The sequence below is a fragment of the Pongo pygmaeus genome, chromosome 6, assembly GCF_028885625.2.
Source record: "Pongo pygmaeus isolate AG05252 chromosome 6, NHGRI_mPonPyg2-v2.0_pri, whole genome shotgun sequence".
Lineage (NCBI taxonomy): Eukaryota > Metazoa > Chordata > Mammalia > Primates > Hominidae > Pongo > Pongo pygmaeus.
In genome coordinates, this window is record NC_072379.2 from 104489138 (window position 1) to 104501553 (window position 12416).

At 35.4% G+C, this 12416-nt stretch overlaps 1 protein-coding gene across 1 annotated transcript in view; it reads left to right on the forward strand.

Annotated features, from left to right (window-relative positions):
- LOC129041572 (histone-lysine N-methyltransferase 2C-like) overlaps positions 1–12416 on the forward strand; it is a 54966-nt gene that overhangs the window by 10512 nt on the left and 32038 nt on the right. Inside the window, 6 exon segments of the mRNA XM_063668431.1 lie at positions 326–389; positions 2215–2301; positions 2304–2446; positions 5482–7200; positions 11079–11294; positions 12225–12386. Coding sequence (XP_063524501.1) covers positions 2274–2301; positions 2304–2446; positions 5482–7200; positions 11079–11294; positions 12225–12386 — 2268 coding nt within the window. The 5' untranslated portion in view covers positions 326–389; positions 2215–2273.

The following is a 12416-nucleotide window of genomic DNA, read 5'->3' on the forward strand; positions in this document are numbered from 1 at the left end:
GATTTTTTATATGGATCTCTCGCTTAGTATTAGCAGTAATTGATTTGCCCTGTATTATATTTCTGATGAATAATCCTTTACCTCAAGCATAATTGTTTTCAGCCAAAATCTAGGCAGTATAGTAGTTCAGAGATAGTAATAAGAATTCAGAATTAGGTTGCCATGACTAAATTCATTCTACTTTTTATAAAAAAAACCTTTAAAAGATATCTTAGGAAATTAAAGGATTTTTCTTCCATTTCTTTTTCTTTCTTTCTTTTAAAGTTTTTTCCCCCCTTTAACTGAAATGTGGAATAAACATATTTGTAAATTTTACTTATTTTAGGATGGCAGTATAACACATCAGATTTCTAGGCCTAATCCTCCAAATTTTGGTCCAGGCTTTGTCAGTAAGTATAAATCTAATAAGTTAATGTTTTCTGGGGATTGCTTGTCTGCACTCTATGTGTGCTGTTCTAAACCTGAAGTGAGTGTAGGTACACCAGTTCAAGCCCAGTCTTGAACTGGTCTTATTAAACATCACTCCTGTCTTATTAAACATCACTGCCCTATTAGGCAACTCTTCTTCAAGGCGTGTGTTTTCATTGCTTTTTTCACTGTGCATGAAGAATTATAGTTACAGAAAAGTATTTTAATACAGAAAAACCATCTTCCCCATTCTCTTCAGTATTGTTGCTGTTTTTGTATACAGATTGGGCACTTTACAGTCTATAGAATTAAACCACGTTTTGCTCTAAGAACTGTCTTACTAAGTGACAAGGACACTAAATGGGAAAAACAAAGGGATTATACTTAGCAATAAGTTGGGTTAGCAGCATGGTGTAAAGGTCAGGTATGCAAGGTGCCCCTGAATCCTTTCTAGTTATTTGCAGGGGTCCCAAGGTGGTTCAGGATAGTGTTTAAAGTTCTCCCCAAAATGAACCTTTCTGAAATCTTCAGACTGTTTAGCTAACTTTTTTTTCACCATTATTTTTCATTTTGGTCACCTCTGCTCTCCTGGTTCCAGAAACCAGAAAGGCTTTCCTTGTGGTAGGTCTCATTCTACCAGAAGCAGAACTTCTGAAATCTTGTGAAAAAGCCTGTTGTTAAAAAATGCCTTTCAAATTTAGTAGACTAGATTTCAAGTTCATACATGTACTGGAACTTCTGGGTTTAGGAACAAACCCAAAGTCTGACCTTTTGAAATTCCCCCTACATTAATTGTTACTATAATTTGAATACATATTTGCATTAAAAACAAAGAACTATACCAACTGGCTTTTTCTGGCTTTATTGTGCCCATTGGCTTTGGTTGGATTCTTAATGTATGACAATATTCTGTTATCATTGATGTTATTTTCAGCAAATATCCTTCTTAGAAATGTATTTATTCATTTCTTTGTCTTGTAGTGAGTCAAAAAGGTATATTCAGAATTTCACTACATATGATGACTTTTTTTCCCCCCTTGGACTGGGTATCAATGAAGTAAAGTGCCCTTAAAGAATAAAGAAGAGAATATTGGTACAAAATGAAGAGATATAGCCATTTGGGGAGAATTACTGGCAGTTGTAAAAGTAGAAAATGTTTTGCTTGGTTAACTATTCCCTCCCCTTATTTTAAAAAATATAAACTACAGAATAATAATTACCAATGTTTTCAACTTATGGATTTCCTTTATAAGTCATAGACTTTAAATTATTCCATTCTAAAACATTTTAGGTTCCCTTTCTCTCTGTTTAGGATATTTTTTCATTATTAAGAAATAGGAAAGAACTTATAAACTCAGGAAAATTAACATGGGAAGTGATTTCCTAGTCTATGCGCTAGACGTTAATGGGATATGTCTTTGTCTCTTCAAAATCTGTAAAGTCGTATTCATAAAATGCATGTATACCTTAGTATGTAGCTTGGCTTGTGGGTTAGAGTATTTGTTTAGTAAAAAAAAAAAGAATTTCATTATGTAAGTCTGCTTTTCCAAGATTGGATTTGTAATATTTATAAGTGCTAAGTTAACCACTATCTCAAGAGTGTGCATTCTCTGGCTTTCTCAATGAAATATTTTTCTAAAATCTGATATTTTATCATTACATAGTGGTCTAATATTTAGTATTGTGTTTTCAAATTTCCTATTATGTGGTCATGGTGAAACTACTTCCTTACAAAATAGATTTGTGTAACTTATAATGTTGGACTCTTTAGAAAATTAACACAACTGAATTTTAATTTTTCCTCAGATGATTCACAGCGTAAGCAGTATGAAGAGTGGCTCCAGGAGACCCAACAGCTGCTTCAAATGCAGCAGAAGTATCTTGAAGAATAAATTGTGCTCACAGAAAATCTAAGAAGGCCCTTTCAGCTAAACAACGTACTGCCAAGAAAGCTGGGCGTGAATTTCCAGAGGAAGATGCAGAACAACTCAAGCATGTTACTGAACAGCAAAGCATGGTTCAGAAACAGCTAGAACAGGTGATAAATAGGTTTGCAAAATAGAAACTACCAACAGTTAATGAGTAGAATGTTTTGGTGAGTCGTTCATTAGTGACTTTGACTAGTGATTTTTTTTGACTAGTATTAAATGGCATTAAAAGTACATTGCCAAAAAGTGGCAGCTCTGAGACCTCTTAGTAACTGCAGCCATAACAGCTCCAGTCTTTTACTTAGAGTGATGGTCACAGCACATAATAAATGACACAAAAGAGATTGAGTCTCATAATTTCGACTTCGAAGAACTATTTTCAACCTTGGTATAGTTGGAGACGTTATTTTTTTCTGCACTAAGAAATCACTGCAAAGACCATGTTTCTATTATACATCATTGAGAGTATTCAACTCAACTGAGGACCGAGCTCATGGGGAGATACTGGGTTTAGTTTGGAATAAGAATTGGGGGCCCAGGAAGTATTTTTGTTTACTTGGAGTTGATATTATTATTATTTCTTAATGTTTTGGTCTTAAAATACATTGGTATGTCTTATGTGAAGGACTGTTCCAGAAAAATGAAATCATTTTGCCATTATCTTCTATTATAAACCAGATGTTTATCAGAATATTTAAACTGAATAATATACTGGAAAAGAACATGTAAAAATTGTATTTAAAATAAAACAATAGTAGTGTACAAAATGGGTTCAGAGCCAACTCCTAGGTATATTTACCCAAGTAAATTAAAAACTTAAGGTTCAGGCCAGGCGTGGTGGTTCATACCTATAATTCCAGCACTTTGGGAGGCCGAGGTGGGTGGATCACTTGAGGTCAGGAGTTTGAGACCAGCCTGGCCAACATGGTGAAACCCCGTCTCTACTAAAAATACAAAAATTAGCTAAGTATGGTGGCGTGTGCCTGTAATCCCAGCTATTTGGGAGGCTGAGGCAGGAGAATCCCTTGAACCAAGGAGTCAGAGGTTGTGGTGAGCCAAGCTCGCGCCACTGTACTCCAGCCTGGTGACAAAGTGAGACTCCATTTCAAAAAAAAAAAAAAAAAAAAAAAAAGTGAGTGCTCTATAATGAACACTGTAGGAAGCACTTCCATTTACGTTGTCTTATCTACATCTTTCTGAAGGAGTTAGTATTATCCCCATTTTACAAACTGATTCATTGTAGAGGTTATAAACACTGTGTACATGTGGCCAGGTGCAGTGGCTCACGCCTGTAATCCCAGTACTTTGGGAAGCCAAGGCGGGCAGATCACCTGAGGCCAGGAGTTCGAGACCAGCCTGGCCAACATGGCAAAACCCATCTCTACTAAAAATACAAAAAGTTAGCCAGGCATGGTGGCAGGTGCCTGTAATCCCAGCTGCTTGGGAGGTTGAGGCAGGAGAATTGCTTGAACCCGGGAGGTGGAGGCTGCAGTGAGCTGAGATTGCACCATTGCACTCCAGCCTGGGCAACAAGAACAAAACTCTTGTCTCAAAAACAAAACGAAACAAAACAAAACCAAAAAATCCCAAAAAATACCCCCACTGTACATGTTTGCTTATAACTATTAGATTAGGGATTTGGACTCACGTGTCTTATCTTCAAACCACAGCTACCATGATAACGTACCAACAATAAGGTGACTATAATTCCAGTTGTTTAAAACTAGGATTATTCCAGAATGAAAGGTTTCTTTTCTCTTTAAATCTACTCTCTGGGTTCATGTTTACTGTAGGTTAATATTCTTGTAAAGATACGTTTAATAAAGTATATATATATTTTTAGCACTTTCATTGACGTCTGGCATATTTGTACAAGGTCTTTTGATGAGGGCCTAATTTTTGCATATCCATGGATCAAATCCTATTTAGAAGCTAATACTTGAAAAATGGGATACATCATCTATTACATAGTTGCCAAAGATCCAGTATAATCATATTAAGATAAGCAGTTGATAGTAATGTTTTAAAAAGTATTATAAAATATCATGGGAAAGACATGGATGACCACCTTATATATCCCAGATACTGTTGTAGGTGCTTTCTGTACTTTCTTACTACTTCACCAACCAATGGTAATTTCTCAGTTCTAACCAGTAAACTGGCCAGGAAAAATAAGAAAATAGGAGTTACACAACTGTTGAAGAAGAGATCAAACATGATTATTTGCAGAAAATATTAGTCTACCTGGGGAACCCAAGAAAATACTTTGAAAAACTATTAGAACTCCTGGGTTTAGTATATTAGCATAATATTTATCTAAAAATTGAATGATGTTCAAAAATATACACATCCTTTTGCATTCCTTCTTTCCCTAGCTTGCTGAATGAGATGGTGAGGTTCTCCAGAACATAGATTGCATCTTGATTGATATCTGGTCTGTAGTACTGAGCACATTGGGACACAAAGGTTTTTGGAATGAATTAATTAATTGATATTAGCCATTATATTAAGAGACTATTTACAGACTATTCAAAATACTGCCTTGGAGCTTGTATAGATTTCAGAAATTATAATTTGAGTGTTAGCCATTAAATTGAAAGTGTTCAACAAATTTAGTCTTTTTAATCTGGGCAGGGGGTGTGATATTCGTGCTGGTAATTAATCTTGTCTTAAAATGTTGTACAATTTATATATTTAAGAAATGAAATCTTAACATTTAAATGGTTCAAGTTTGAGTTAAGTCTGTTATTCTAACATTGTATATTAATGTAATTTCTAGGACATCAAAATTAGCTGCTTATGTAACCTTTTTTATTGTATATTTTTTATATATAGTATAAATAGTATATATGAGTTTCACCATAAGATTTTAATACTTATTTTACAAAACCGTTTTTGATATTTCATATGTGAAGCACTTTTACAGATAACTTTATAAAAATCCTGTTGTTAAAGAGACTGACAGTCGTTAGTTAAGGCTTATCAATTCAATTTTTTTGTGACTTTTGCAGTTACCCAAGCAAAATATGTTTGCTTCTACATGGCCAAACTGCCCTCTGTAACCTCAACCACAGTCATCAGCCAGTGTTTTACTTCAGTACCTATGCTGTATAGAAATGAGTGATGATGCATTTTGTTATTCCAGATTCATAAACAACAGAAAGAACATGCTGAATTGATTGAAGATTATCGAATCAAACAGCAGCAACAGCAGCAGCAATGTGTGATGGCCCCACCTACCGTGATGCCCAGTGTCCAGCCCCAGCCACCCCTAATTCCAGGTGCCACTCCACCCACCATGAGCCAACCTGCCTTTCCCATGGTGCCACAGCAGCTTCAGCACCAGCAGCACACAACAGTTATTTCTGGCCATACTAGCCCTGTTAGAATGCCCAGTTTACCTGGATGGCAACCCAACAGTGCTCCTGCCCACCTGCCCCTCAATCCTCCTAGAATTCAGTCCCCAATTGCCCAATTACCAATAAAAACTTGTACACCAGCCCCAGGGACAGTCTCAAATGCAAATCCACAGAGTGGACCACCACCTCAGGTAGAATTTGATGACAACAATCCCTTTAGTGAAAGTTTTCAAGGACGGGAATGTAAGGAACGTTTACGAGAACAGCAAGAGAGACAACGGATCCAACTCATGCAGGAGGTAGATAGACAAAGAGCTTTGCAGCAGAGGATGGAAATGGAGCAGCATGGCATGGTGGGCTCTGAGATAAGTAGTAGTAGGACATCTGTGTCCCAGATTCCCTTCTACAGTTCTGACTTACCTTGTGATTTTATGCAACCTCCAAGACCACTTTAGCAGTCTCCACAACACCAACAGCAAATGGGGCAGGTTTTACAGCAGCAGAATATACAACAAGGATCAATTAATTCACCCTCCACCCAAACTTTCATGCAGACTAATGAGCGAAAGCAGGTGGGCCCTCCTACATTTGTTCCTGATTCACCATCAATCCCTGTTTGAAGCCCAAATTTTTCTTCTGTTAAGCAGGGACATGGAAATCTTTCTGGGACCAGCTTCCAGCAGTCCCCAGTGAGGCCTTCTTTTACACCTGCTTTACCAGCAGCACCTCCAGTAGCTAATAGCAGTCTCCCATGTGGCCAAGATTCTACTATAACCCATGGACACAGTTATCCGGGATCAACCCAATCGCTCATTCAGTTGTATTCTGATATAATCCCAGAGGAAAAAGGGAAAAAGAAAAGAACAAGAAAGAAGAAAAGAGATGATGATGTACAATCCGCCAAGGCTCCATCAACTCCCCATTCAGATATAACTGCCCCACCAACTCCAGGCATCTCAGAAACTACCTCTACTTCTGCAGTGAGCACACCCAGTGAGCTTCCTCAACAAGCCGACCAAGAGTCAGTGGAACCAGTTGGCCCATCCACTCCCAATATGGCAGCAGGCCAGCTATGTACAGAATTAGAGAACAAACTGCCCAATAGTGATTTCTCACAAGCAACTCCAAATCAACAGACTTACGCAAATTCAGAAGTAGATAAGCTCTCCATGGAAACCCCTGCCAAAACAGAAGAGATAAAACTGGAAAAGGCTGAGACAGAGTCCTGCCCAGGCCAAGAGGAGCCTAAATTGGAGGAACAGAATGGTAGTAAGGTAGAAGGAAACGCCGTAGCCTGTCCTGTCTCCTCAGCACAGAGTCCTCCCCATTCTGCTGGGGCCACTGCTGCCAAAGGAGACTCAGGGAATGAACTTCTGAAACACTTGTTGAAAAATAAAAAGTCATCTTCTCTTTTGAATCAAAAACCTGAGGGCAGTATTTGTTCAGAAGATGACTGTACAAAGGATAATAAACTAGTTGAGAAGCAGAACCCAGCTGAAGGACTGGTAAGTGTAAATCATAAAAACGACAACTTTTTTCTTTTGTTTTAAATTATACTTACAGCAGATTAGTACCAGCAACTATATTTCCACATTATTCTACAATCTTTTTATTCTAAAGGACAATTTTTTATTTTGTCATTTCTACCTCTCTGGAACCCATGTTTTTACTTATATCTAAACTATATTAGATAATAGTTTGTTTACTATTTTAAAAAAAGCAAAGGCATGTATTGCATTTCATATATAACGTGATGTGTAGGAACTGGTTATTACCACATTGAGTTGATATGACTAAAGCAAAGTAAGTAAATGTCTATGCACTTTATTGTAAATAAGTGATTAATTTCCATTAACCTCTTTAAAATGTAGAGGACAGCCCATGCACCCCTATTAATACCCTTGGCACTCTTAGGGATACCACACTGGGAAGCTATTGTGTGGTTACAGTGTTGTATTGATACTTACTGTAATGTTACATGTAGATACTATTTTGTAGTTTTCCATGTATCAATTTTCTATCAGTTGTAAGTTATTAACATTTAATTTGCTTTTTTTTTTCATTTATATGAAGAGCTAACTTGTAAATATACCTTTACAAGAATCTGTCCCCTTTATTTCAGTTAACTTCATTAAGATAGTTCCAAAACTGGAGTTTCTGAGTCATGGGAATTGGTCTGCTTAATAGCTCTTGCCTGTTTATCTTTCAGAAGGTGCAGTGCCATTACCAGTGCATTCATAAAGCTGTCCCTAGAGAGCTTCTCAAATTGGATTTCATTTTCATATTTTAATTAAGGGTTGAGTGGTATATTTAGTTGTCCAGTTTTTTCATTTTAAGATTGTTAATGAAGCTCATCTTTTTGCAAGTGTTGCTTGTTTTCTTGTCTTTGACCATTCAGTAGAGATTGAGTGTTGACTTGATAGATTTGTGTAATTTTTGTAAATTTTACTGGTTATGCTTTTACAGTTGTCACCAGTAAATATAGGCAACTCTCCAGCACAATCTCCATCCACTTTCTCCAAGACATCTTATACGCTGAGGAGTACTGAATAACTTGCAGCCTTCTGTCTTTTTACCCTTCTACGTATACCACATGCTGCTGCTTCTGCCTGTTCTGTTCTCCCTTCTTAATATACGTCTGGACAATATATTTTTATCTTTTGAAATGCAGTTCTTGAGTCATCTTTTTCCAGATACCTTTCTCACCTCTCCCAATCTCAAATATGTGTTGATGCTCGTGTTATCACATAGCAATTTCTGTTGTACCACTTAACATTATTTAAATAGATCCTTGAAGGATGTAGACTACATTTTGAGCATGTTTATATTAAAATTTATGCTGTATAAGAATGTTTAATGGCATGGGGAACAACCACGTCAAGTTTAAAAAGTAGCCCCTCCCCCCAAATTAAAGTGTGATTTAAATAAATATATATAGTGATATAAATATGCATAAATATATATAAATATATAAATAAATATATAAATATAAATAAATATAAATATATAAATATAAATAAATATAAATATATAAATATAAATAAATATAAATATATAAATATAAATAAATATATAACTATATATAAATATATAAATATATATAACTATATAAATATATAAATATATATAACTATATATAAATATATAAATATATATAACTATATAAATATATAACTATATATAAATATATAACTATATATAAATATATATAACTATATATAAATATATAACTATATATAAATATATATAACTATATATAACTATATATAAATACATAAATATATAACTATATATAAATATATATAAATATATAACTATATATAAATATATAAATATATAACTATATATAAATATATATAACTATAAATATATAAATATATATCTATATATAAATATATATAAATATATAACTATATATAAATATATATAACTATATATAAATATATAACTATATATAACTATATATTTATATATAACTATATATTAATATATAAATAGATATAACTATAAATATATATAAATATATATTAAAATATATAAATATATAAATATATATTAAAATATATAAATATATAAATATATATATAAATATATAAATATATAAATATGTATTAAAATATAAATATATAAATATATAAATATATATTAAAATATATAAATATATAAATATATAATAAAATATATAAAAATATAAATATATAAATATATAAAAATATAAAAATATATAAATATATATTAAAATATATATAAATATATAAATATATAAATATATAAATATATAAATATATAAATATATATTAAAATATATAAATATATATAAATATATATAAAATTAAGAAATTTTTAGGTTCTTGACATTCAGAGTGCAGTCCTTGGGGATCCGCAGCATCCACATCAGGTGGGAGCTTTGTAACACATGCAGAATCTCCTGCCACACACCTGCTTCTCAGAATGTGAGACTTAACAAGATCCCCAGGTGATTCCTGTGCATCTGAAGGGGGAGAAGTACTACTCTAGGCAGGTGATTCTCAAAACTAAAGTGTGAGGAGCACCAGGAGGGCTTGTTAAACCAAGATTGCTGGGCACCAGCCCCAGTGTTTCTGATTCTGTAGGTCTGGGTGGGACCAGATAATCTGAATTTCTAAACCAATTCTAGATGCTGCTGCCGCCCTGGAGACTCCCCTTGAGAGCCACAGAACTAGCCTGGAGATGAGCAGTCTGAGCCTGCTTTCGCCTACCTCCATGAGCTAAGAATGGCTTTTACATTTTTAAATGGTTGAAAAAAAAATCTAAGGAAGAGTAGTATTTTGTGACACATAAAAATTATACAAAATTCAAATTTGTCCGTGAATTTTAAAAGTTTTATTTGAACGCAGCCAAGCTCATTGATTTATGAATTGTTTATGGCTGCTTTTGAAGTACAAGGGCAGAGTTGAGTAATTATGCCAGGGGCTGTATGGCCTACAAAGGCTTACAATATTTACCATCTGGCTCTTTACATAAAAATGTTGCCATCCATGCGCTAAACTATTTAGAATATAACTGGAAACTAATTTTCAGAACCCTCAAAGATTCAATGCAGAATTCATTACAGTAAGTTCAGCTACTATAATCGTCTATAGCAAAGTACTGCTGTTAAATTTAGAAATAATGGAGCCTGAAAATATTCCTGTATTTTTAAGGTATTGATAGGACTACCCTTAAAGGCCTTTTCAGGGCTTGGCTTATTCTCACTTTGTAATGATAAAAATAAAGGAAAGGTTTATTTGTTATCATCTAGGTTCTCTCCCATTGACTTTAAGTATGTGGCCATTATTTTTCAGTCAAATACAGTTGTGAACTAATTTGAAGAACCGGTGTTTTTTCTTTTTATTGTTGTCTGGTGCTATCTGTTCTCTCACCTAAGATGCATAGGCTATAAAGCTTTTCTGGAGCCTGTGAATTGTTTTAGCACACCTCATATTTCACTAGTTCCTAAGGGGAACCAAAAATAACTCACCAAGACCACTATGCAGAGGCTCCTATAGCCATCTACAAGCATCTCCTTCCCTTCTGCAGTCAGTAAGCAGGAATAAGGGGTTCCCCAGCCCCAGGGAGGTCAGCATGAGGGGTAATGCTTTGCCAGAAAGGGCTATGGCCTTACTAATGAGTTCTGCTCTTTCCTCAAGCTTCGAAGCTTACTGATTTCCCTACTTGAGAATAACATTTGAAGAAAAGGATGATGTGTTCGGAAAACCAGCATTTGACACCACTCTATCTTCCCTACTTATTTAATAACTTTTAGTGCCATGTTAGGATGATGTGTCATAGCTTGGCACTGCATGAACTAAAAACCAAATATGCAAATTGTTCACTTATTTTTTACCCTTTCCAATTACATTAGCAAACTTTGGGGGCTCAAATGCAAGGTGGTTTTGGATGTGGCAACCAGTTGCCAAAAACAGATGGAGGAAGTGAAACCAAGAAACAGCGAGGCAAATGGACTCAGAGGACGGGTGAGAAAGCAGCACCTTGCTCAAAGGAAAGGAAAAAGGATGAAGAGGAGAAACAAGCTATGTATTCTAGCACTGACACATTTACCCACTTGAAACAGATGAGGGTGAGTCATTTAGAGCAGCCCCTTTTAAAAGTCAAGGATATATAGGCTGGGGGCAGTGCCTCATGCCTGTAATCCCAGCACTTTGGGAGGCTGAGGCAGGTGGATCACTTGAGGCATGAGTTCGAGACGAGCTTAGCCAACGTGGCAAAACCCCATCTCTACTAAAAATACAAACATTTACTGGGCGTGGTGGTACACGCCTGTAATCTCAGCTACTTGGGAGGCTGGGGCACGAGAATTGCTTGAGCCTGGATGGCGGAGGTTGCAGTGAGCCGAGATTGTGCCACTGCACTCCAGCCTGGGTGACAGAATGAGACTCTGTCTCAAAAAAAAAAAAAAAAAAAAAAATTCAAGGACACAAGAGATCAAACGCTAAAAGACATCTGGACAAGGAACCTAGTAGACTTTTTCCAAGCAGAATTGCACCGTATCCTATTGGCATCCGAAATTTATGGTAATACAAATGGATTGATAGGTGATAGTCAAGATTTTCTTATGTTCATAAGGAGTAGCCTCAGTACCAAAAAAAAAATCTATCCTCAGTACTTTGTTGTGACTCTGAATCCAAAGAAATGCATTGTAAATTCTGTTCTACACCTTCGCAGTTGTTACAGAAGGTGGGAGACCGTTGCTAATAGTGCTGTTGGTGGTACCCAGCCTCAGTTTATGCCCCGGTTTTTGCTGAGCATAGATAAGAAATACGTTTTTCTTGTTAGATGCCTGGCAGCATTCATTTAGTACAGAGCTTATTTTTAAGTCTCAAAGGTCTGTAGTCTCTCTCACTTATTCCAGCATTTTGATACTTGAAAATTTTAAGTCTCATTTTTCTGAAGCCTTATTCAACAAAGTTGCTTCGGGTCTTAGAAAGTTGAGCTACACTGAGTTCCTTTTATCATGTACATTACTCTTAAATGTGTTTTTTAATAGCAGCTCTCTCTGCTCCCTCTAATGGAACCAATCATTGGAGTGAACTTTGCGCACTTTCTTCCTTATGGCAGTGGCCAATTTAATAGTGGGAATCGACTTCTAGGAACTTTTGGCAGTGCTACCCTGGAAGGGGTTTCAGACTACTATTCTCAGTTGATCTACAAGGTATGTTTCTCTGCCAAGGTGTTGTCTTGC